The 27364-nt window shown below is 43.4% G+C and overlaps 1 protein-coding gene across 2 annotated transcripts in view; it reads left to right on the forward strand.

The window, feature by feature from the left end:
* SBF1 (SET binding factor 1) overlaps nucleotides 1-27364 on the forward strand; it is an 86029-nt gene that overhangs the window by 49964 nt on the left and 8701 nt on the right. For both annotated transcript variants that reach the window (XM_034430108.3, XM_034430107.3), the window contains 15 exons: nucleotides 2559-2708; nucleotides 2797-2865; nucleotides 2976-3134; nucleotides 3226-3470; nucleotides 3567-3739; nucleotides 3829-3902; nucleotides 4024-4219; nucleotides 22908-23044; nucleotides 23168-23343; nucleotides 23685-23827; nucleotides 23917-24124; nucleotides 25853-26049; nucleotides 26133-26273; nucleotides 26779-26871; nucleotides 27166-27243. In XM_034430108.3, coding sequence (XP_034285999.2) covers nucleotides 2559-2708; nucleotides 2797-2865; nucleotides 2976-3134; nucleotides 3226-3470; nucleotides 3567-3739; nucleotides 3829-3902; nucleotides 4024-4219; nucleotides 22908-23044; nucleotides 23168-23343; nucleotides 23685-23827; nucleotides 23917-24124; nucleotides 25853-26049; nucleotides 26133-26273; nucleotides 26779-26871; nucleotides 27166-27243 — 2239 coding nt within the window. The remainder of the gene's footprint in view (nucleotides 1-2558; nucleotides 2709-2796; nucleotides 2866-2975; nucleotides 3135-3225; nucleotides 3471-3566; nucleotides 3740-3828; nucleotides 3903-4023; nucleotides 4220-22907; nucleotides 23045-23167; nucleotides 23344-23684; nucleotides 23828-23916; nucleotides 24125-25852; nucleotides 26050-26132; nucleotides 26274-26778; nucleotides 26872-27165; nucleotides 27244-27364) is intronic.

Here is a 27364-nt window from a genome sequence, read left to right on the forward strand (position 1 = left end):
TTCATTCCATGCTGTTCCAGCTCAATAAATAAAAGTTTGCATTTGCACCAAATGCTTCTCCACATTCTCATGTGGCTGCAGTCGGGCTCTGTCGATAATTGCACAATATTGCATGCTGATTCACTCACCTGCACTTCTTAATTTCAGCCAGACCTCCTTTGCAGTCTTTAAATCAGCTACATTCAAGAATTGTTCATCTTCTAAACTTAAGATGATATAGTCCAGTGCCTTATCATGCTGCCTTTGATCTGAAGCTGCTAATGGTGCCTAGGGTGGATTAACAGCAATATCCCAGAGCTCCTTACCCTTCAGGAAGCAATTTTGAAGCCCAAATGATATAATTCTTCTGTCCCAATTGAGGCAGAGAGCTCTCCTGGAAATCAACAGCCATCCTGCAAGCCTTCTCTGCCTTGTTCCTTTTACTTTTTTAACACAGGCAGTCCCTCAGCTTGATTACAGTTCAGTCTTACTGTGTCTGTTGTGCTCTGGGCCCATAACCTGTTAAGAGTTTGCAGCAATCCAATCAGCATACAAGTAAAGAATTCAACAGGATTCACTTATATAAGAAGCTTTTTTATATACAGTACCATACAGCAGAAGCCAGAACCAGAACTCAAAATCCAGAAGTACAGAATCAATAATCACAGAAGCAATAGAATCACAGAAGTGTTGTGGAATGGAAGGACTAAAAAACATTCCCAGGTCAGTCAGAGACAGCTTTATTGTGCAAGGTTCAGAGCCAGATTTGTACCTGAAGCTTTGAACAAAGAAAGAACTCTGATACAATGGTTTTTATACATTTCTAAGACAAAGGATTCAGTGAGATCATACATTTTCCATATATGGTTAATCATGAGATCATACATCCGATTTTCCTTATATGGTTACATACACTGGATAATAAGTTCATCTAATTACTTAAAGCATTAATCTTAGTTTACAAAATTATCTTAGCCGCACAACTTTTCTTAAGTACTCGGAGTTGCTAATGGGAGAGTTACTACTGTCCTTGGGTAAATTTATTGGATTAAGTAACTCTTTGTAACATATAGGTCTTTGTGTCATTCACAGTGAGGTCACTCAGATGTTTTTCCATATGGCAGTCCTTTCCGTGACATCTAGGTCTCAGAAGATATATTACCACTTAAAGGGGTTTAACTGTTTGTTAATGTAATTTCCAACAAGCACTTTCCTCTCTTATAATAATGTGAATAGATAGGGTCTCTCAGAGTTCATGTATCCAAGCACGTCTTCCCCTTATAATAATGTGAATAGAGAGGGTCCCCCAGAGCCCATATATCTGACTCTGTATGATTCCTATTTTATTCACATTATTTCTTTTATCTACATTATTCTTTATTTGCTATATTTACCTCAGAAGCACTCATATATATATGAGTATATATATATATATTAACTAACAGACTTTTAATGACGTGGGAAAATACCCGAGATTTTAACTTTTTACATACACACACCTGCGAAAACTTGAGAAGACATATATATATATATATATATATATATATATATATATATATATATATATATATGCGTGAAAGGGATGCAGTATGCTCCCTCCCACATGCTGAATGTATGTATGTATGTATGTATGTATGTATGTATGTATTTCTTTTTAGCCAGGTTCTTCCTACATAAACCAAGATTTTTATGCAGCCCTAGTTCAGTGAAATCACAATCCACTAGTTTCTAGGCTTTTTTTTCTATTTTTTTTTCTATATATTTTCATATATATATATATATAACTGATGAGGACTTATAAGTCCGAAATAGATCTATTTTAGTCTCCCAATGGGCAGCTGAGTGTTTGCTGGCTGCCAGAAAAAAAAGCCTAGAAACTAGTGGATTGTGATTTCACTGAACTAGGGCTGCATAAAAATCTTGGTTTATGTAGGAAGAACCTGGCTAAAAAGAAATACATACATACATACATACATACATACATACATACATACATACATACATTCAGCATGTGGGAGGGAGCATACTGCATCCCTTTCGCGCATATATATATACATACATACATACATACATACATACATACATACATACATACATACATTCAGCATGTGGGAGGGAGCATACTGCATCCCTTTCGCCTTTCAGCTCAATCCAGAAGCCCTCAAGCAGTCGCATTCACAACAAACCATTTTATACCAAAATATAAATTTGAGATATAGAGATATAGATATAGATATAGATCTGTGAACCTAAGCCACGCCCAGGCTCCAAGCCGTCTGGCTCAACAAACAGTCCCCATTGGCTGACCTGTTACCATGTCTATTCCAATTCATGAACCCTTATTCACTGACAATTTTGCACTAAATACTTTCATTGTAGAATTTGTTAAAAAGGGCCCATTATCTATAAAACAGAGGTTTTAAATATGAGCCAGATCAGTTGCTGGATGCCTTTCCTGTGACCTGTGGTGTAAAGCAGAACAGAACCCCCAGAATACATTTTGCCAGGTTTGGATGGGGGAGGAGAATTGGGGGGCAGATGCGGGGCCCCTGCTGAGCGCTGCCCGGTTTGCCTTGCAGCTCCTGCCGGCTGTGCTCCGAGCCATGAAGAGCCGGGCTGCTCGCCACTGCCTCACCCAGGAGCTGAACCTCCACGTGCAGCAGAACAGGGCCATGCTAGACCACCAGCAATTTGACTTCATTGTCAGGATGATGAACTGCTGCTTGCAGGTGCGGCTGGACGTCTGGGGACCCCTCCCCACCCCAGCGCCTGGCTTCCTTGGGGCTGAACCGCAGCATTGCTTTTATCTCATCACAGGACTGCAATGCCGTGGATGAGCATGGGGTCGCTGCTGCGCTTCTACCCTTGGTCACCGCCTTTTGCCGCGTAAGTAGCCGGGCTGGCATTGGTGGGATTGCGGTGGCCAAGGAGGGAAGGGACACGGGTATCCTCCGCTCAAGACATTCCTTCCTTCCTTTCCTTTTGCCATCCTCCAGAAACTCAGCCCAGGAATCACCCAGTTTGCTTACAGCTGTGTGCAGGAGCACCTGGTGTGGACCAACCTTCAGTTTTGGGAAGCCATGTTCTACAGTGACGTGCAGAACCACATCCGTGCTCTCTACCTGGAGAGTAATGAGGAGGACTGTGCTGAGAAGGTAGGGCTGAGCTTGGAAGGAGCAGAGAGGGAGGGGCTTTTGAGGCAGCTGCCTCACAGCTCATCAGCTAGACTGCTTCCCTGGTTCCCAGATGGCCGAGGAGGAGTCGGCTCTGGATATCGCTGCCGTGCAGTGCCGTCTTTGGCCCACCATGAGCCGGGAGAAGCAGCAGGAGCTCATTCAGAAGGAAGAGAGCACCGTCTTCAGCCAAGCTATTCACTATGCCAACCGCATGAGCTACCTCCTGCTGCCTCTGGACACAAGCAAGAACAGGCTCCTGCGGGGCGCCGGACTGGGAGACGCTGAGAGCGTCAGCAACAGCTTAATCACCAGCAGGTAGCATCCCGCTGAGCTGGGCGAGGGCAGGGCGGAGGCGCAGGCAGGGGAAGAAGAGGAGGGTGTTTGTGCTCAGGGACCTCTCTGCCTTCTCAGCATCGCTGGCAGTGTGGCGGACAGCTATGACACCGAAAGTGGCTTTGAGGATGCCGAAAGCTCCGATGTGGCCAATTACGTGGTACGGTTCATCAACCGCTTTGTGGATAAGGTCTGCACAGAGAGCGGAGTCACCAATGAGCACCTCAAGGGGCTACATGTCATGATCCCAGGCAGGTGCACCCTTAGCTGAGAATGGTCGGGAGGGGATGGGGGTGGCCCTGAGAGGGGCTCTCATTGCCTTTTCTCCTGCGATCCGCAGACATTGTCCAGATGCACATCGAGACCCTGGATGCCGTGCACCGAGAGAGCAAGAGGCTCCCTCCAATACAGAAGGTGAGAGCTCCAGTCTGGGCATCTGGGGGAGGAGTTGCCCGCAGGAGTGAGGCAAGCAGCCTTAGTTCCAGTAGGCTCATCGGCCTTCTGGCTAGAGGTGAGCAGGCTTTGCTTCTCGCAGCCCAAGCTCCTCCAGCCGAACCTGCTGATTGGAGAGGAGAGTGTGATGGGTGGTCTGCGCGTTTACCTGGTGCCCGATGGCAGGGAAGAAGGCTCTGGAGGCAGCCTCGGGGGGCCTCCTCTGCTTCCGGCTGAAGGAGCGGTCTTCCTTACCACCTACCGCATCATCTTCAAGGGCACACCCACCGACCCACTAGGTAAGAGGGCACCAGAGCGGTGCAGGCTTCTGGGAGAGAGTGCCAGGAAATGGGAGAAAGGTCCCCGCGTCTGAAGACAGGCCATCCTAAAAGGCAGACCTCAAGGGGGTCCTTGGAAGAGGCCATGAAGGAGCCCAAGCCCCAACCGTCTGCTTAGTGCAGGAACCCAAATTAAGGCAGGCTGGCTGAGAGAGAGAACCAGTCTTGATCACCCCCCCTGGGTGACCCCCTCCTTAGGTATTTATAGAATCTCTCTTGTGCGCACAGATGCACGCACACAGCGAGAGAGAGAGAGAGAGAGCTATCCTTTCGCAAGGTTAAATGTTCCCAACTCTCAATCCTTCTTCCTAGAATTTAGTTTATAATCCCTTAATCAACCATATATCAGTTCCTGAATCCTTGAAATCGGGTGCCCAGAACTGGACCCTTGAGATGGGATCTCCTAGTGCAGAATAAATGGGGGAAGTGACCTGCTCTGGCTCAGATGATTTCCATCGACTCCAAAGGAGCCTAGAATCGTGTCTGCTTGTTTTGCAGCAAAGGAGCTTTCTGACAAGCATTTGCCTCTCTTGCATTTTTATTTTGTTATTTATACTTTCTGCCTACTTCTTTAATTGTATCAATATTATTTTAAATTTTATTTCAGTCTTTATGACATTGTAACAATAGCACTTAGACTTACATACCGCTTCACAGTGCTTCATAGCCCTCTGTAAGCAGTTTACAGAGTCAGCCTCTTGCCCCCAACAATCGGGGTCCTCATTTTACCTACCTCAGAAGGATGGAAGGCTGAGTCAACCTGGAGCTGGTCAGGATCGAACTTCAGGCAATGGGCAGGGTCAGCCTGTAATACTGCACACTAACCCCTGCGCCACCACAGTTGTTGTTATTTGTGAAGTCATGTCTGACCCGTCGTGACCCCATGGATAATGTTCCTCCAAGCTTTCCTGTCCTCTACCATCCTCTAGAGTCCATTTAAGCTCACGCCTACTGCTTCAGTGACTCCATCCAGCCACCTCATTCTCTGTCGTCCCTTTCTTCTTTTGCCCTCAATCTTTCCCAGCATTAGGCTCTTCTCCAGTGAGTCCTTCCTTCTCATCAAGTGGCCAAAGTATTTCAGTTTCATCTTCAGGACCGGACCTTCTAAGGAACAGCCAGGGTTGATCTCCCTGCATTAAATGCTTGAAACCAAGCATTTAATGGCAAGTGCCATACCATGTGCATTAATCAAACAGGTGGCAAGAAAGCAGGGGCAGTCAGGCACAACACTGGTTATGTAGACAGTAAACATAGGGTCAGTCAAAATGGACTCAAATGTCTATACACCAATGCAGAGTATGAGGAATAAACAGAGTGAATTAAAAATTCAAGTAAATGAGGGCAGATATGATATTGTTGCCATTACTGAAACTTGGTGGGATGAAACCCACAAATGGAACATACAGCTAGAGGGATATCAATTATTTAAAAGAAATAGACCAAATAAAAGAGGAGGTGGAGTTGCACTATATATAAGAAATAACTACATCTCTACAGAAATAGAGCACAACAATGATGAAAATTATCTTGAATGCATTTGGGTCAATATTAAAGGGGGGGGGGGGAAATGACATTGCCATAGGTCTATACTATAGGCCACCCAACCAAACAGAAGAAGTAGATGAACTTTTTGCTAGTCAGCTAACTAAGGTATGTAGGAAGCACATGACAATAGTAATGGGGGATTTTAACTAACCTGACATCAACTGGGAGACAAACTCTGCACCAGGTGGAAGATCCAACAGGTTCCTAACAAACCTAGCAGACAACTTTGTTTCCCAAAAAGTAGAGAAGGGAATAAAGGAATCAGCCATATTGGACTTAATTCTCACTAACAGAGACGAAATGATAGAAGGTGTTGAAGCTACAGGAACCTTGGCGGCAAGTGATCACACAATATTGGAATTCAACATTATGCAAACACAAGTAGTAGAACAAAGTCAAACTAGAGTCTTGGACTTTAAGAGAGCTAATTTCAATAAACTTAGAGAGAGCTTGAGAAGGATTCCATGGATGAGAATCCTCAAGGGGAAAACAACTCAAGAAGCTTGGGAAATTTTGAAAAGTGAGATTATAAAAGGATAAGGATAATTTTATTTCTATATCGCCCCTCTCCCGAAGGACTCGGGGCGGTGTACAGCCAGGGAAAAACACAATACAAATATCACAATTTAAATTTAAAAATTATTAAAAGTATTACATTTAAGGCCAATTAACTAAAAAACCCAAAAATTTAAGAACTCTGAATTTAAAACTCAGTTATGAAGCTAGCCCTGCCTGTCGGAAGAGCAGGGTCTTAAGAGCACAGTGGAAAAGCCCAGTGTAGCACAATACCAATGAAGAAGAAAAATAATAGATCTCAAAAGAAACTAGCATGGCTGCATAAAGAACTCTCTAACAAATTGAAAGACAAAAAGGACAAGTATAAAAGTGGAAAGAGGGGCAAATAACGAAGGCAGAATATCAGCAAATAGCCTGAGCCTGTAAAGATGAAGTGAGGAAAGCTAAGGCTCACAATAAACAAAGGCTTGCGACTAAAGTAAAAAATAACAACAACAAAAAAGCTTCTTCCAACATATTAAAAACTAGAAAAAAGTCAAGGAAACAATTGGCCCATTGCTGGGAGAAAGTGACAAGAAGCAACAAGCAACAGGGAGAAAGCAGAACTACTTAACTCATTTTTTGCATCTGTCTTTACACAAAAGGAAAAAACAGTCCAACCTATCAAAAACAGCACCACAAAAAACAGATTAGGAATACAAATTAAAATAGGGAAGAAAATGATAAGTGAACACTTGTCTACCCTAGATGAGTTCAAATCACCAGGACCGGATGGATTACACCCCAAGGTTCTGAAGGAACTGGCAGACAAGATCTCAGAACCACTGAACTATATCTTTCAACGATCCTGGAGCACAGGGGAACTGCCAGAGGATTGGAAAAGAGCTGATGTAGTTCCCATCTTCAAAAAAGGAAAAAAAATAGATCCAGGAAACTACAGACCTATCAGTCTGACCTCCCGGTCTGAATCTGATCGAACACAGTTAAGAACCCATATTAGGTCTTATCTTGTGGCGATGGAAGCAGAGAAGCGGGATCACTTCACCGCTCTCATTGCATCTGCAGAAAACCGCCTAGCGGCCCTGTTTAGAGTGACCTGCTCTCTTCTTAATCAGAGAGCGAGGGAAGACCTCTTACAGGACAGACCTGAGGATTTTGTACAGTTTCTGCAAGATAAAAACACTCAGATCCAGATTGGATTGGACTCTGACTGGGCAGAATCCATCCAGGAGACTGGGGTAAGTCTTGGGAGTAGTATCTGGGTTGAGTTTGACCCTGTTTCCGTCGATGAAGTGGACACAATTGTGGGTAGACTGGGTGCCTCCACGTGTTTTTTGGATCCGTGTCCCTCTTGGCTTGTTTCAGCTGCCCGGGAGGTCACTGGGGACTGGATCCAGGCAATTGTCAACACTTCCTTGAGGGAGGGGGTCTTCCCCTCCTCTCTTAAGGAGGCGGTGGTTCGACCCCTCCTCAAGAAGCCTGCCCTGGATCCAGACTCACTTAATAACTATCGGCCTGTCTCCAACCTTCGCTTTTTAGCGAAGGTTGTTGAGTCCGTGGTGGCACAACAGCTCCCACAGTTCCTGGAGGAAATGGAGTTCCTAGACCCGTACCAATTGGGGTTCCGGCGTGGGCACAGCACGGAAATGGCATTGGTCGAGTTGAGGATAAACTGCCTTCTGCAGAGTAGAGCGACGGACCAGACAGCGTTGCAACACAGATACTCTCAGACTCTGAACGTTGTTAGAAAAATAAATAGTCTTTACTTGTTGTAAAACAAACAAACCTGGCTTCTCATAAACAAAGATAACACTTTCAATACAAAACAAAGTTTGCTTACAGTTCTAGTTCCGTAACACCGTCACAGTATCTTTAGCAGTAATATCACGAGCAGGAGTGAGCAGGAGTGAATGAACTTCCTGCCTTCTTTTTATTTCTGTTTTAACCACTTAATCAATTAGTCATCTTGTAGCAGTTAAAGTTACAGTACATATTATCTACCCAACCGTAGGATAAGGATCCAACATTCTCCCCTTTGGGTAGACTAATATATTTACAATCTTAAACCATACTGTTCACATGAATCTATATGTTTCCTACTTCCCTGTGCTTTTGTGAAATGATCAGCCACATTGTTTTCTGATGCACAATATACAAGTTCTATCATCTTGTTCTTTATACATTCTCTTACATTAAGATATCGAAGATCTGTATGTTTTGTTCTAGTCTTTACAGCTATATTTGTCGCCATTTTTATCGCTGCCTGATTATCTTTGTATACTACTATAGGATCTTGTATATCTATTCCTAAATCTAGCATCAGCTGCTTAATACTGATCAAATCTATACATAACAAAGATAAACAAGAAAACTCTGCTTCCATTGTAGACATACTTAAATGCTTCTGTCTTATTAAACGCCACCATATCAAAGATTTTCCCAGAAATACAGCGATTCCTGAGGTTGATTTTCTTGTATTCACATCTGTTTCAAAACTAGCATCTGCATAAGCGGTTACATGCAACTCTTCTGCTGGTTGTAGATACAACACATGATGCATAGTATATTTCAGATATCTAAGAATACGTTTTGCTCCTTGCCAGTGTCTTTCTGTAGGTTCCGTGTTGAATCTAGCTAATTGGTTCACACTATAAGAAATATCGGGTCTAGACCAATTGCTAATGTATGATAAACTGCCAATCAATGAGTGGTATATTCCTTTATCAAATAATGGACTTTGCACATCAGTGTTGCAATAATCTTGAACCATAGGTGTCTTCGATGGTTTACACAATTCCATTCTGAACTGTTTTAATAGATTATTAATTTTATCAGTTTGGGATAATTTAAATCCTCCCCTTGTTTTCTCGATCCTTACACCTAGGTATTGTTGTATCTCCCCTAGATTTTTAATCCTGATATGAGCTTTTAATTCATAACAATCCTGTTGGCCTCTTGCTCATTCTTTGTAATCAGAGCTATATCGTCTGTAAAAAGAAGTAATAATGATACTATACCATCCCTTTCCATTTTAAATAAACATGGATCTGCTAATCCTGCTTTAAATCCAATATTCTTCAATGTTTTTACAATGCACTGGTTCCATTCATAACCTGACTGTTTTAACCCATACAGACTTTTCTTTAATAACCAACAGTCAGCCTTCCCATTTTCCTCAAATCCTGAGGGTTTCTTTAAATAAATTTCATGCTGTAATGGTGCATGCAGATATGCAGTCTCTACATCTAAATGGGTAACTGTATATTTATTTCTAGCTGCCCATACCAACGCTGCTCTTAATGTAATGGCTTTTAAGCTTGGAGCGAATACTTCATCATAATCATTAGGAGACTGATTAAATCCTTGAGCTACTAGCCTAGCTTTATATATTGGTATCCCATCTATCCCAGTTTTTAATTTATATACCCACTTACTACCGAGTATAGTTTTCCCTTCTGGAATTGTTACAGACTCATACACTTTCAAATTCTGCAAAGATTGTAGTTCTTTAATCATTGCACCTCTCCACACTTTCTGGTCTTCAGGTGGAAACGTGGTCAACTCATTAAATGTAGTAGGGACTTTATTTACTTGATAGACTGTAGTTGCCTGATACCTATCAGGTGGTCTTGTTACTCTACTCGACCTTCTTGGGAGTTCAGGACTTACAGATTGCCTCTCCACCTTAACCTCTTGCTGTACTATGTCTTTCTCTTCTCTCTGGATATCTGGCATTTCATTGGTAGCTTCAGTCTGAGTTTCAATAATAACCTCATTTTCAGTACCTAATTTATTCCACCCTACATGCTCTATAAACCTAGCATTTGCACTGTTAACTACCGTTGCTGTTCCTTTTACCCAAAATCTGTAGGACCTGTGGTTTGAATTATAACCAACAAATATTAACTCTGGCCCTTATGCCTTAACTGCACTGGAGTATGTACCCATGCAGGTGATCCAAATGTGTGTATGTAGCTCAAATCTGGCTTCCTTCCATGCCATACGGTATATGGAATTTTGTTAGTGGTTGTATTTATGGTGCTGTTTAAGAGTGTATTTGCACACATAATGGCTTCTCCCCATAAATTAGCCGGTAAACCTGCATCAGCTAACATTGATCTCATCATTGCTTGTAGAGTTTGTCCTCTCCTTTCAACATACGAGTTATGCTGTGTCCGATATGGAGCTGAATATTTGTGTTTTATACCAGCATTATCTAACATTGATTTAAACCTTGTGTTGACAAACTCAGTACCATTGTCAGTTACAATGGTAACTATTTTTTGATTTGTTTTTCTCTCCACAAACTTAATCCATTGAACAAAAATACCGAAAAGTATCTACCTTAGACTTCAATAGGTAGCAAAAACCATACCTGGAATAATGGTCAACTATACTGAGAACATAGCAAGCACCCCCTAAACTAGCCTTCATTAGCCCTATTAAATCAGCAAATACCACTTCCAGTGGTCTCTTCGTTTTAAACCCGTCAAACCTATTAGCAGGGATTGTTCTACTTTTCTGCTGATTACAAATATTGCAATTTAAATACTGCTTACATGGTTTCAGCTTCAACCCATCAACTAATTTTACAGTTTTCTGTAACATCTTAAAACTGATAACATGGTTATCAGATAACCATGTAATATGGTTACCAGATAATACATATAAACCATCTTTCAGTTTTCCAATAATCTTGGTTTCACCTTTTTCAATTAAACAATCATTGGTTCTAAATGTTACTGTATATCCTAGCTTAACCAATACTCTAACCGAAATCAAATTAAAGTTTAGGTTTGGAACATATAACATATGCATTTTTTCTTTTACATATGAGCATATTGCCATTCCCTCACCACATGCCTTTAGCTTCCACCCATTTGCTAAAGAAACCTTATTATTACTAGGCAACATTTTCACAAAATAGTTTTGTGTTCTGACAATGCATAGCGACACCCCGCTATCAATAACCCACGAATCGTGGTTAACTGGTTTCTTATCAGACATAGCTACATTACATTGTTTTTTATCATTAACCATAGTTTTTGGTTTCAGCCTTCTGCAAAACTTGGCTATATGACCCTTCTTGCCACAATTAAAACAATGTTTTACAGCATATACATGGTTATTTGCCTTTACATTTACATTAATCACCTCAGGTTCTTCCCTTAGTTGTTTTCTTTCTTCTCTCCTTCTGGTCTCTTCTAGTAGTCGTGAGGTTACATTGGCCAAAGTTAGTTCCTGCTGTGTGAGAACTTCAAATGATGTTACTACGTCGTCGTAGCTTTCATCTAGCGATGATAACAGTATATAAACCTGTTGTTGCTCGGAAAAAACCACCTCCTTCTGGTGTAGCTCTCGAAAAATGCTTTTTATGAATTAGGGTGTGTTAACATGTCACCACCCTTAAGGAGTCTTGTGCGAAACAACTTTCGTGTAATGTTAATTTGCGCCCCTACAGTGTCACAAACATAAAGACTTTTCAAATTTCCCCAGCATTTTGCAGCAGACTGTTCACCCTCTATGTGAACAAGCTGGGTATCGTCTAGAGACAAACCAATAATACACGATGCACTCTCATTCTTCCTCTGGAACTCGGCTATCTTCCTGGCATCCTCGGCATCGTCGGCATTCCAGGAGGTCACATCTGGTGGATTCTGCACTATATCCCATAGCCCTTCTTTGCACAACAGGAGACTGCACTTGGTGGACCAGGATTTGTAGTTGGTGCCATCCAGCCGGGTAACCAGCGATAAGTTGGAAGCTTGACCTTGTGCCATCCTCACCAGGAGATTAAATACGTATCAGAACGTCTGGAGCAATAATATGTGCCGCAACTCTCTTATTGCTGTAACTGGTACACGCACTCTGGCACTGGGCCCATAACCAGTGTTGAGGGTAAACTGCCCTCTGCAGAGTAGAGCGACGGACCAGACAGCATTGCAACACAGATACTCTCAGACTCTGAACGTTGTTAGAAAAATAAATAGTCTTTACTTGTTGTAAAACAAACAAACCTGGCTTCTCATAAACAAAGATAACAGGTCGCTCTGGTGAATGATCTCTGGCGGGCCCGGGATGGAGGTTGTTCCTCCATCCTGGTCCTACTTGATCTCTCAGTGGCTTTCGATACTATCAACCATGGTATCTTACTGCAGCGACGGGGGGTTGGGGGTAGGAGCAACTGTCTTACAGTGGTTCTCCTCCTACCTCTCAGGTCGCTCGTAGTTTGTATGGGCGGGGGGGGCAGAGGTCCACCCCGAGGCCCCTAACTTGTGGGGTGCCTCAGGGGTCGGTTCTCTCCCCCCTACTCTTTAACATCTATATGAAGCCGCTGGGTGAGATCATTCGTGGTTTCGGGGTGAGGTATCATCAATATGCTGATGATACTCAGCTATACATCTCCACCCTGGACCACCCTGGGGATGCCCTTTCCGTGATGTCCCTATGCCTGGAGGCGGTACGGGCCTGGATGGGTAGGAACAGGCTCAGACTCAACCCCTCCAAGACTGAGTGGCTGTGGATGCCAGCACCTTGAATTCTAGAGGTCCCATCACTTTTGATGGGGGGGAGGTACTTGCTCCCGTTGAAAGGGCCCGCAACTTGGGTGTCCTCCTGGATTCCCGGCTGTCACTAGAAGACCATCTGACGGCCGTGACCAGGGGAGCTTTCGCGCAGGTCTTCCTGGTGCGCCATTTGTGCCCTTTCCTAGACCAAGATGCCCTTCGCACAGTCACTCATGCCCTGGTTACTTCTCGCTTGGATTACTGCAACTCCCTCTACATGGGGCTGCTCTTGAAGTGCACCCGGAGGCTCCAGCTGGTCCAGATGCGGCCGTGCGTGTTGTTACGGGAGCTCCCTGTTACTCCCGCATAACACCTCTCCTACGCGAGCTGCACTGGTTACCAATGGTCCTCCAGATCCACTTCAAGGGGCTGGTACTTACCTATAAAGCCCTACATGGCTTAGGTCCGGGGTATTTGTAGGACCATCTCCTGCCCGCCTCTCACCATCGTGTCCACTGTCACAGGGCTGCCCTCCTCAGGGTACTGTCGACCAGACAATGTTGGCTGGCGACGTCAAGGGGTAGAGCGTCTCTGTGGGCGCTCCTGCCCTCTGGAATGAGTTACCCACCGAGCTCTGGACGGCCCCTGATCTCCGCTCCTTCCGTCGAGGCCTAAAGACTTGGCTGTTTCAACAAATGGGCTGATTCTGATTCTTGGGTTTTATTATTTATTTGTCCCTGTTTTAATTGGTTTTTAATTAGGATTTTCCTTTATTATTGTATGTTTTTTTAAAAAAATATTTTATTGATTTTATTATATATACATAAAAATATAATAACAATTCTATTTAACATCGGATATGCAGTGTTTATACATAATTACATGGAGAAAAAAAATCTGGTGTCACTTATACTATATATTTCTAATTGGTTTCTGCACCTTTTTCTCCTTCCTTAATTTTATCATTCATCCATTCGTACCACCTTCCCCACACAGTATAGTAATATGAATTCTCATCATTATTTATTTCATGGGTTAATTTACTTATCTCTGCGCACTCCAATATTTTCCTAATGATAAGTTCTTCCGGTGGTGGGTCTTTCTCTTTCCAGTATTGTGCGTATTTATTTATTTATTTTGCTTTAATTTATATGCCGCCCTTCTCCAGAGACTCAGGGCGGCTTACAATGCGTTAAGCAGTAGCCTTCATACTTTTGTATATTTATACAAAGTCAGCTTTTTGCCCACACAATCCGGGTCCTCATTTTACCCACCTTAGAAAGGATGGAAGGCTGAGTCAACCTTGAGCCTGGTGAGATTCGAACCTGCAGAAATTGCAAGCAGCAGTTCTTAATAACAGTGCTTAGTCCACTGTACTACAGGCTCTTCTGTTCTTCTTCTCTTCTTCAGTATTGTGCGTATGCCAGTCTAGCAGCTGTAGTTATGTGTATCAAGAGATAGACCTTTTCTTTTCCATACCCTTTCTTTACTATTGCCAGGAGAAATATTTCTGGTGTCAATTCAATATCTTCTCCAATTATTTCTTGCAACCATCTCCGAATCCTACTCCAATATCTTTTTGCCTCGGGGCATGTCCACCACATATGAAAGAAGGTGCCCTGACCATGACCGCAGTTCCAACAGTTTGGATGCATATTGGGAAACATCTTTGCTAATCTAGCAGGTGCTAAATGCCACCTGTGGAGCATTTTGTAATGGTTTTCTTTATATGTGGCAATAATTTGTAATTTGTCAATTTGTAATTTTTGTTCCACGCCTCTTCCCATTCATTAAAGTTTAGACTATGCCCAATATTTCTCTCCCATGCTGTCAGTTGATTTTTGGCTACATCCTTGGCTCTCTCTTCTTCTAATAAATAGTTATATAGCTTGGCCAAAGCTTTTTTTCCTGTTCCCATCAAAATTTTGTCTATTCCATTATATCCTAATTCCAAACCATATTCATCCTTATCTCTCTGGTATCTTGATTTTATTTGCAGATAGGTCCACCAATCTAGAATTATACCTTGATCTCTCAATACATCATTTGATTTGATATTTCCTCCTCCGTCCACAATGTCTTTATAAATAAATAAATAAATAAATAATTTTATTTCTATACCGCCCTTCTCCCGAAGGACTCAGGGCGGTGTACAGCCAGTTTAAAAACACAAGACACAACAATAATTAAAAATTAAAATAATTAAATAATTTGGCTGATTTAAAACTCGAAAAATTAAAATACCCCAATTTAAAATTATTATATTGACAGCCCTGCCTGGCGGAACAACAAGGTCTTCAACGCGCAGCGGAACACCCGGAGGTCGGAGATCTTGCGTATTTATATCTGCACAGTTTCTCCATTCCCCATCTATTGGGGTAAATCAATGCCTCCACCGTGGAGAGCCATTTTGGGACTTTTCCATAGTATCTCTGCCTAATTCCCGTCCATGTTTGTATTAAGGAGTCCCTAATTTTATGTCTATGGAAATAAGTTTTCTTTTTCTTCTCTGTGTCCCATAAATATGCGTGCCACCCTTTCTGTAAGTCTTCTAGGCCTCCTAGAGTTAGAATTCTCTTATTTTCCAGAGTGACCCATTCCTTTATCCATATTAGTTTGGCTGCCCTATAGTAAATTTCCCAATCTGGCAGTCCGAATCCTCCCATGTTCCTTTTTCCCTGTAAGATTTTAAGAGAAATCCTCGGTCTTTTCCCCTCCCATACAAATTCCCTAATATTTTTATTTAATTCTGAAAAAAAATTCTTATCTAAATTTATTGGTATATTCTGATATAAGAATAGAATTCTGGGGAGGATATTCATCTTAACTGCGGGAATTTTGCCTATAAGTGACAGTTTGGTTTTCCTCCATCTGTCCAAATCTTGTTTCATTTGTTTCATTTTATTAATTAATTATTAATTGTATGTTTTTTAACTTGTGTTCACCGCCCTGAGTCCTTTGGGAGAAGGGCGGCATATAAATATTTATAAATAAATAAAATAAATAAATAAATACCAGGGAAGATTCTGGAAAAGATAATCAAACAATGAATCACCGAACACCTAGAAGCAAACCAAGTAATAACCAAAAGCCAACATGGCTTTGTCAAAAACAGATCATGCCAGACTAATCTTACTGCATTCTTTGATAAAGTGACAAAATTAGTGGACCAGAGGAATGCTGTCAATATAATTTACTTGGATGTTAGTAAAGCATTTGATAAAGTAGACCATAACCTACTACTAGATAAAGTAGAAAAATGTGGGTTAGACAGCATCACCACCAGATGGATTTGTAACTGGCTGACCAACCGCATTCAACGTGTAGTCCTCAATGGAACTGCATCTACATGTCACACAGGAGCGCCATGTTGTTCCCATAACCACCCGCGCGGCCGCACTCTGCACTAGTTGGAGCCTCCGAGTGCTCCTCAAGGGGAGTCCCATGTAGAGAGCATTATAATAGTCCAGGCGGGAGGTGACGAGGGCATGAGTGACTGTGTGTAGGGAGTCCCGATCCAGAAAGGGACGCAACTGGCGAATCAGGCGAACCTGATAAAAAATCCTCCCGGTCACGGCCATCAAGTGCTCTTCTAAAGACAGCCATGAATCCAGGAGGACACCCAAGTTGCAAGCCCTCTCCGTAGGGGCCAGCGATTCGCCCCCAATAGTCAGCGATGGCGTCAACTGACTATATCGGGACGTCGGAAACCACAGCCACTCGGTCTTGGATGGGTTGAGCCTGAGCCTGAGCTCAGTGAGCCTGAGTGGCCTATTGCTTTTCCCTACTTTCTTCAATTTAAGTCTAAATTTTGCCAAAAAAGTTTTTTATTTTTATTTCTTATAAACACATTTACATGTACAGTCAATTATCCATAATTTTTCATTCATCTTACCTTTTAAATTTCATTTTTAATTTTTACTTTTTCGGGGCTGCTCTTTTACCATTTACTTTTACTCCAACCTTTCTTCTTTTCCTCCCCTTCTCTTCCTTCCTCTTTCTCCTCCTACTTTCTTCTTTCTTCCTCTCCTTCTCTTTCCTACTTCCCCTTCCCTTCCCCCACTCCTCTCTTCTTCCCCCTTCTAACCTTCTCTTCTACTCCTCTTTCCCCTCCCTTTTCTTCCTCTCCTTTTCCCTTTCTTCTTTCTCCTCTCCTCTCCTCTCTTCTCCCTTCCTCTCTCTCTACTCCTTCCCCTCTCTCTTGTTGTTTCCCTTTTCAGTTCAATCTAAAGTGGTATTTGAGCAGCCACGATTTTCTAATTCTCTTAATTCTCATTTCAATTTCTTATTCAATTATTATTTATTTTTATTTCATCATTTGTGTACATTTTATAATATCTCATTTTTTTCCCTTTTGCCCCCCTTCCCCTTGCTCCTTTTATTTGGCAACATCTGGGTATCTATTTTTTTAATTGTTTTCTCCCATCTGTTCTCTATTTTATCTGTATATCCTTACTCATATTTCCTTTCTAACCAATCATAAATTTTTTCCCATGTCTTGAAATATATCAACTCCTCTTTAACTTTTATTCTCAATGTTAATCTATTCTTTTCTGCACATTCTAAAATTTTCTTTATAATTTCTCCTTCCAACGGGATTTTATCTGCTTTCCAATTTTGTGCAAATACAATTCTAGCCGCTGTTACTATATGAATAATCAAATATGTATCTTCTTTATTGTAATTCTCTGGTAAAATTCCCAGTAAGAATATCTCTGGCTTTAACTCTATATGTTGCTGCAACATTCCCTCTAACCATGTTTGTATTTGCACTCAATAATGTTTTGCTTCTTTACACAATCACCACATATGGTAGTATGATCCCTGCAACTGGTGACATTTCCAACACTTAGCTGATTTATCTTTAAACATCTTAGCTAATCTTTCTGGTGGCATATGCCATCTCTAAAACATCTTATGCAAATTTTCTTTATAAGCTGTTGTCATTGTTAATTTATAGTCTCTTTCCCAAAGTTTTTGCCATTTCTCCAATTCTATGGTGTATCCAAAATTCTTTGCCCATGCTATCATTGTTTCTTTTACTTCTTCATCTTCTAGTCTGATCCACAATAAATAATTATATAATTTCTTAATTATTTTCTCATCTGTTCCTGTCAATATTTCCCCAAGTTAAAGCCATATTGTCTACGATCTGCTTCATATCTTGATCGTATTTGCAGTCTTGTATACCAACCTATCTCAATCCCTTGACTCTCTAGTTCTTGTTTTTGTTTCAGTTCTCCCCGATCTGTCAAGATGTCCTTATATCTAACAATATTCCACATATTCACAATATTTGGGTATGTCACCGCTTCTATTGTAGAAAGCCACATTGGTATATTCAGATAATGTTTTTCTTTCACTCTCTCCCACACTGATAACAAACCATTTCTTACGTAATGTCTTTGGAAATATCCATGTATCCTTTGTTTCCCGTACCATAAAAAGGCATGCCAACCCAGTTGTAAATCATGACCCTCCAAAGTCAATAGTCTTATATTCCTCAGTGAAATCCATTCTTTAATCCATGTTAAGGCTGCCGCTTGATAATACAATTCCCAATTCGGTAGGCCAAATCCACCTCTAGTTCTTGCATCTTGTAGCATTTTTATGTTGATTCTTGCTCTCTTTCCTTGCCACACATATTTCCATGTTACTTTCTTCAACTCTTCAAAATATTTTTTCTCCAGTTTTATTGATATAGTTTGAAATAAAAATAATATTTTTGGTAATACATTCATTTTTATTAATGCTATTCTTCCCATTAGTGATAATTGCAAGTTTCTCCATTTCTCCAGGTCTGTTTCAATTCGTTTTTTCAGTTTATAATAATTGTCTTCCTTGAGTTGCACATCTTGATGTCAGATAAATGCCCAAATATCTTGCATGTTGATCAAAATAAGTGGAACTATCCGGGGAGTGAGGAGAGGCCCAGCTCATTGCAGTACAGCTCACATAAAGCCTCCAAACCACTGAAAATGGAGGCATGTTCAGCACCTGCCATGATTATTCATTACTTCTGTGTAAAAAATAGGAGACACCGGGACAGCCTGTGTGAGTGCTCCTGTGTCCCTGGCCGTGGCCAACAGAGAACTCTATAACTTCCTCTGAACTGGATGATTGTAGAGGCTGGACTGGCATGGCTAGATTCAGGGTGTGTGGGGGGCTTTTCAGGAAGGGACAAGCTATCTCTTCTACTTTTTTTTGGAAGTTTTTTATTTATTTTCCATTAAAAACAAATATAAACAATCCATCTCTCCTTAAATAGTGTGTCGTCTGAGTACAAATATTTCTGTGCAACATCCTTCTACAAATTATATACATTAAACAATTATACCTTATGTAACTCTTCATTTCCTTCATAACATATCTTCTAGTACAAATACAATAATAACATTAAGCATAGTTATTCTCATCATACTCATATTATCAATTGCCATTTTATTCTTATCTCTATTTTAATATATTTTCTATTCTTATTGTCTTCTTCCTTTATTTCCAATTTCCTTTTTTCCCCTCTAACCATTGGTAATATGCTTCCCATATCATATAATAATCAGTTTGTTCTTTCTCTTTAATTGCTAGTGTTAGTCTATTCATTTCTGCACATTCTAATATTTTCCTAATCACCTTCTTTTCAGTAGGAATCTCTTCACTTTTCCAATATTGTGCAAATACAATTCTAGCTGCTGTTAATACATGAATAATTAAATATATATATTTTTCGTTATAAATTTCAGGCAAGATTCTCAACAAAAATATTTCTGGTTTGAACTCAATACATTGTTTTATCATCTTTTCCAACCATATCTTTATTTTTGTCCAATACTTCTTTGCTTCTCCACATGTCCACCAAATATGATAATAAGATCCAGGTATCTGATGGCACTTCCAACATTTAGCTGATTTGTCTTTAAACATCTTTGCCAACCTCGCTGGTGGAAGATGCCATCTATAAAACATCTAATATAAATTCTTTTTATATGCAGTTGACATCATTAATTTATAATTTCTGTCCCACAGTTTCTGCCATTTATCTAGTTCTATCGTATAACCAAAATTTTTTGCCCTTGCTATCATTGTCTCCTTTACTTGTTCCTCTGCTAGCTTTCGCCCAGTAAATAATTATACAGTTTCTTTATTAATCTTTCATCTGTTCCTGTTAAAATTTTGTCTAATTCTGTTGATTCTTTATAAAAACCCTGTGATTTTACATCTTTCTCATATCTAGAATGTATCTGCACTTGTGCATACTATGATAAATTGATCCCTTGCTCACTCATTTTCTTTATTGTTTTCAGTTCCCCCTTTTCATTCAAAATGTCTTTGTATCTAACAATATTTCCCATGTTAATAACATTTGGGTGAATCAATGCTTCCATTGTCGAAAGCCAGACCGGTATCCTCAAATAATGTTGTTCTTTAGTTTTCTCCCATACCATCATTAGTGCATTTCTTATACAATGTCTCTGAAAATATCCATGTATCTTATTTTTCCCATACCACAGAAAAGCATGCCACCCCAGTTGTAAATCATGTCCTTCCAGAGTCAATAATCTTGTGTTCCTCAATACAATCCAGTCTTTCATCCATGTTAATACTGCAGCCTGGTAATATAGCTCCCAGTTTGATAATCCAAAACCACTTCTGCTTCTTATATCTTGCATAATTTTCAGGCTAATTCTTGCTTTTTTCCCTTGCCAAATATATTTGTGTATTATTTTATTAAGAGCCTTGATAGTACAGTGGTTTAGTGCACCCTGTTATTAACACAGCTGCCTGCAATTTCTGCTGGTTCGAATCTCTCCAAGGCTCAAGGTTGACTCAGCCTTCCATCCTTTCTAAGGTAGGTGAAATGAGGACCCAGTTTGTGGGGGCAATAGGCTGACTTTGTATAAAATATACAAAAGAATGAAGGCTATTGCTTAACACATTGTAAGCCGCCCTGAGTCTCTGGAGAAGGGCGGCATATAAATCAAATTAAAAAAAAAAAAAAAAAGTTCCTCAAAGAATTTTTTTTCCAGTTTTATCAGAATTGTTTGAAATAAGTACAATAGTCTTGATAATATGTTCATTTTAATTGTTGCTACTCTTCCTACCAGTGACAATTGTAAGTTCTTCCACTTTTCCAGGTCTGTTTGAATTTGTTTCAGCCACTTATAATAATTATCTTCTTTAATTGTTACACATCTTGCTGTCAACTGAATCCCTAGGTTCTTAACTTTATTTACAATCTGAATATCTATTTTAATCTCTATACCTTTTATCTCCATATCTTGTCTAATGTTCCTGTTTAGTACTTCCGGTGTCAATATAAACAATAATGGGAACAGAGGACATCGTTGTCTTGTACCTTTCGTAATGCTAACTTTCTCAGTCATATCTCCATTTACCATTATTTTTGATATTTGTTTATGCTATATCGCCTTGATCATATTGGCAAATCTCTCCCCAAAGTCCATCTTTTTTAACTGAATTAACATAAATTGCCAGTTCACATTGTCAAATGCTTTCTGTGCGTCTAAGAAAATCAACTCCATTTGTTTCTCTGGATGTGCTTCATAATACTCCAAAGGATTCAAGATTATTCTCATGTTATCTTTAATTTGTCTCTTAAGTAAGAAACCATTTTTATCTGGATGTACTAATTGGTTTAAGAATCATTTTAGTCTTTCTGCCATTACTGAAGCAAATATTTTATAATCCGCATTCAACAGGGATATTGGTCTGTAGTTTTTTATTTGTTGTAAATCTGCATCTTCTTTCGGAATAAGGGTAATATATGCTTCCATCCATGAATTTGGTACATTTGCCTCTAGCAAAAGTTCATTAAATACTTCCAATATTGGATTACACAACGTTTCTTGCAGTTCTTTATACAATTTTGCTGGTAGACCATCCGGTCCTGGTGTCTTCCCATTCTTTTGGCCCTTAATTGCTTCTGTTAATTCCATAATTGATATACGTTCATCTAACCTTAACCCAACAAAGAACTCTATAACTTCCCCTGAACTGGACAATTGTAGAGGTTGGACTGTCATTTATTTATTTATTTATTTATTTATTTATTTATTTATTTATTTATTTTTTACATTTTTATACCACCCTTCTCCTGAGGGACTCAGGACAGTGTACAGCCATACTAAAACATGTATATCTATAAAATTTAAAAAACAATTTAAAACAGATTAAATGATTTGGCCCTATATTAAAAACTAAAACACCCATTAAAATCCATTCTTAAGACAGTCCAGCCTGTTGAAACAGTAGAGTCTTAAGGGCACGGCGAATGGTACGTAGGTCAGGGATCATACGAATCTCCGGGGGCAGTTCATTCCAGAGGGCAGCTGCCCCCACAGAGAAGGCTCTCCCCCTGGGGGTCGTCAGTCGACATTGTTTAACCGACAGCACCTTGAGGAGTCCCTCTCTGTGGGAGCATATTGGCCGGTGGGAGGCCGTCGGTGGCAGAAGGTGATCTCGTAAGTACCCAGGTCCTAAGCCATGGAGTGCTTTAAAGATGTTGACAAGCACCTTGAATCGCACCCGGAAGATCACTGGGAGCCATTGCAGCTCACGCAGGAGCAGTGTTAACATGGGTGTGCTGTGTCGCTCCCATAATCACCCGGACGGCCGCATTCTGGACCAGTTGGAGCCTCCGAGTGTTCTTCAAGGGGAGCCCCATGTAGAGAGCATTACAGTAGTCCAGACGGGAATGGCATGGCTACATTTGGGGGGTGGGGGGGCTTTTCAGGAAGGGACAAGCCATCTCTTCTTTGGGGACAGACACTCACTTTCCCTCTTGCAGTGACCTGCTGATCTGGCACATCTGGTCTCTCTCTCTCCCTCCCTCCATCTCTCTCTCTCACACACACGCACACACACACACAAACACACACACACACACACCCCTGGGGAGTCAGGTAAAGAAAGGAGGGTCCTGGTCACATGGGCCCCATTGGCAGAGCTCTCTGCCTATCCCAGCGCCATCTGGTTGACATCAGCACCTGGGTGTAAGGGAAGGCTCCTACCTGGCTCTCATTGGCCTGCCCTCTTTCTCTCCTTTCCCTCCCCCCCTCCCCCAGTGGGAGAGCAGGTGGTTGTCCGCTCCTTCCCCATCGCCTCTCTGACCAAAGAGGAGAAGATTTCAGCCCAGACTCCCTTGGATCAGTTCATCCAGGAGGGCTGCGCTCAGCTCCAGTTGCGCTCCTGTACATTCCAGGTGAGTGTGCATGTCCCTTGGGGATCCTTGACCCTCCCTCCCCCCACCCTTTCAATCCCTTCAAGTAAGTGCTGAGAGAAGCCAGGGGAATGGAGCCTGAGCCTGCCTTGGTCTGCCCTCCAGGTGCTGCGCATTGTCTTTGATGAGGAAGTGGCCTCCGAGAGCGCAGAGACCTTCCGGAAGCATCTCGGCAAGTTGCGCTACCCCCAGCACGTCTCCGATACCTTTGCCTTTACGGTGGGACAGACCAGCAAGGCCGCTCTGCCTCCCAAAGTCAAGGACAAAAACCCATCACTCAGGTGGGGGAGGGTCTCCCTGGCGGACTCCCTTGGGTCGGGGGGGGCAGTGAGCACCCTCAGACTTCTCTCTCAGCTTCTTCTGTGTCAATTAATATAGCTCTGAGAAGCCTGAAGTGAGCAGAGGCTCATGGGGGAAGCTTGCCAGCCCTAGCGCTCCCACACGAGGGAGACAGAAAGGGGGGGGGATGCTCGGGGTCCCAGCTCCTCAGCTGATGGGCATCTCTTCAAGCAGATGCTCCCAAGTCCAACATAAGGAGGGGGGTGTCTCTTCCTGATGAGCCTTTCGAGGAGGAGCTGCCTGGGGGTCACAGGGGAGTGATCTCTCCTGCCCACTCTTTTAGGACCATCTCCAAGAACCTGGTAAAAAATGCCAAGAAAACCATTGGCCGCCAGTACGTCACCCGCAAGAAGTACAGCCCGCCTCCCTGGGAGCAGCGAGGCAGCCAGCACCTATTCCCCGAGGACAACGAGGACGAGATCTCGGGTAGGGTGGCTGCCCCCCCATCACACCCGGGGCTGGGCGGGCGTGGATACTTTCTGGTCTCTCCCTGATGCGCCTTTTGACTCCTGCAGTGTCTGAAGAGATGGAGAGGAGTACCTTGACCCCCTCGGCTGCCATCAGGCCCTCTGACAAGATGACCATGAGCCACCTGGTGGAGCGAGCCTGTTGCCGAGATTACCAGCGCCTGGGCCTGGGCACCCTGAGCAACAGCCTGACCCGCTCCAAGAACGAGCCTTTCCGCATTTCCACTGTCAACCGGATGTATGCTATCTGCAGGAGGTGAGCCAGTGGGAGGGGGCGTTTTCTCTTCCAAGCTGCCCTGAAAGCATAGATGGCCTGGCTGGCTTCTTTCCCCTTCTTGATCAGAACAGAGGTGGGAGAAAAGCAGGCCAGGAGGAGCGCTCTCTCCTCACACTCAGCTGCTGCCCCTGGAGCTTGGATAGCGCTTAAAAAGAAAATCAAGGAACACCCCAACCAGGTTCATCAAAGTCTGTGGCATTGTAGCTGCTTTAGGAAGCCACGCTGGTGTGCCAGGGATGCCTCCATGGGAATGGGAGCCAACCAGACCAATGAAATGACCTCAGGAGTCCGTCAAGACAAATTGAAAAATATTTGCAATTATTTAAGTCTCCTTTTAATTGATGTTGTATGTCAGAGTTGATTGTCATCACTCTGTCTTCAATGGTATTCCTACTGACTGGAAAATCAGAAATATGCTTAATCTTTATTTTGCATATCTTGAAACAAAAAAAGTGCACCTTATGGAGCCAGCAATGCTGAAACGTGCTGATGTTAAATTCCTAGGGCAGGGGTGTCAAACCTGTGGCCCGGATGCATAACACACTGGCCACACCCAAGCCCAGTTTAGCAAAGGGAGGGAAAGTTGCGCTATGTCACATAACGACACAGTGATGACGCGTGTTTGACATCCCTACCCTAGGGCCTCTTAAGAATTTGTTTGATTGACCTTCTTTGAAGTGCAGCTGCTGAGAGGGGAGTTCCTTCCTTGCTTCCTCACTTTTTTCCTCAAAGCCAATGACAATTTGTTTCAAAATGTCTTTTTACATTCCACATTCTACTTATGATGGTTTCATGGCATAATCGGCACAACAATTTGCCATGTCAGTCAATAACACCGTACTTCTGAGTCTGAAGATTCGGCCACTTCCTCTATCGTTGAGTTGAGTTATTCTCACTTAACAACTGTTCTGCTCAATGACTGTTAGAAGGGAGTTACAACCACTGCCTGAAGTTATGACCATTGTAGCGCCCCTGCGGTCACATGATCAGAATGTGCTGCTTGTCAGTATGCCTGTCCTTCCCCCCCCCCGCTCCCCTCCCCACATACCTGTCTCCCCTTTTGGCCCCCCTGAGCAGCACAAGAGCCTTGAGGGACAGTGTGGTTGCTCCCCGGGGTCTGCTGGGCCCTGCGGCCTTCCTGTTCTTGAAGCAGATTCAGAGATCGCTCTTCTGTGCCCTCTGCAGCTTCCAAGAGCCATGTGAAAACAGACCCCACCCTCTCATGATTTTCAGGGCCACGTGAGAGCAGTACCCACTTGCGCAACTTCCAATGGGGTCTGGATGCTTTGCGAGAGCACAACCCGTTCTTACACAGCCTCTGATAATGACACAAAAGCACACCCTGTTCTCGTATGATTTTCAGAGGCTCCGGAAGACATACAACACGCCATTCTTATGTGGCCTTCACAGCCTCCGAAAACCATGTAAGAACAAGGGGGGGGGGAGAACTTCCTGTCGGTTATTGGGGAAAGCTAGCATGTCGCCCAAAATGTTGTGTCGTGCCACCTTTGATGTGTGTGTCATAGATTTGGTCTGATTGTCCCAGACCACAGGACAGGCCTGCCTGGGTGGAAATGCTTGATGTGGCTGAAGCTGGTAGGTCTGAGAAGCCCGGGAAAAGGTGCTTCCTCTCCAGGCGGTTTGCGTCTGGTGTCCCTGCAGATAGGCACTCGCGCTGGAGCTACAGGCTCTGCTTTGCCTCCGCAGCTACCCAGGACTGCTGATCATCCCACAGAGCATCCAGGACAACACGGTTCAGCGGATCTCGCGCTGCTACCGGCAAAACCGCTTCCCTGTGGTCTGCTGGCGGAACTCGCGCACCAAAGCGGTGCTGCTGCGTTCAGGTGGCTTGCACGGGAAGGGCGTGGTGGGTCTCTTCAAGTCCCAGAACGCTCCTGCCACAGGTACCTCTGGGGCGGGGTCTTCTTGTGGTGCCCTCCTCCTGCCCTCCCCTCCCCTGAGGTTCTCCCCTCCTGCCTCTTTTCAGGCCCTTCCCAGGCAGACTCGACCAGTCTGGAGCAAGAGAAGTACCTGCAAGCCATCATCCACTCCATGCCCCATTATGCAGATGCCAGTGGGCGCAACACACTCAGTGGCGGCTTCAGCTCTGCCCATGTGAGCCACTCAGGTGAGTGGGTGGGTGGGCTTGTGCTGGAGGCCGGTCCAAGAGAGGCCAGCTGCTCTTCTTGAACCTATGTGGCCACTTCAAGGAACCACTCTGGGTGTGGCAGCTGACATAGCCCTGTGAGGCCAGGTGAAGGAAGCCTCGGCCGGGTGAGTCACGTGTAGCTGGGGCGTCTCCATCACATTTGTTGGCAGGTCCCCCACACACATTTCATTGCTCTGCACAACCCACCCTCATTTCTTGTTTGTCTGACTGGCATTGGCACCACCTGGAATGGCTGACCTGTGGCAACTGGGACCTTGCCCTTACCCACCACACTGCCTGCCCAGGAAAAGGGCCCAGCAGTGGCAGGGGGAGGCTTAGCCAGGTGGGGAGGATTTTCTGCCCTCTTGCAGGATCAGGAGGAGGAGGAGGGTATGTTTCCCAGGGGAGTTTGCCGGTGGGGCTGGAGGGAAAGGCTGCTCTCCCAAGCCCTGGTGGGAATGTCTGCCTTCTCTTGGTGCTACAGATTCATCTGAGAAGCGGCAGCCCAAGCTGGGGTCCCTTATGAAGCAGGTGATGGGCGGGAGAGACGAAGGGTCCGGCACGGGGAGCCGCGGAGGTGAGATGTTCGCAGCAGCCTCTGCCGTCCTCCTGGCTTGCTAGTTTGCTGGCTGGTGAAGGGGTGGCTTTGAGTGATGGAGGCACATCCTGCTTCCTTGCAAAAGCAGGATGATGGGGCGGGGGGATCCCAGATTGGCCTACAGCTCTCCCAGGCATTTGTCTTTCATTTCATCTGCTCCTCCATCAAGTCATTTGTCCCCACCCCCACCCCTTGCCCCCCCCCGAGAGTGAGCAGTGCCCCCCTGCCCCGTCTCCCCTTGCTGAGATGCCTCTCCATCGTGTCCCCTCTCAGCCCTAGGTCACAGAACTAGGGTAATTACCTTCTCCAGCCCCAAGAGTGCCGCATCAAGGAAACCCGACTCCCCCCGAGGTACTGTATGGCCACTGAGCTTGCTTATATGGCCCTCACACGTGGCTAACTCACCAGCCCCCAGCCGGGCAGGCCCTCCTCCGTCCACCTCTGTCTCTGCACTAACTGTTTTGCACCCTCC

This window comes from Pantherophis guttatus, chromosome 7 (assembly GCF_059756535.1).
Source record: "Pantherophis guttatus breed Tessera chromosome 7, ASM5975653v1, whole genome shotgun sequence".
Taxonomy (NCBI): Eukaryota; Metazoa; Chordata; class Lepidosauria; order Squamata; family Colubridae; genus Pantherophis; species Pantherophis guttatus.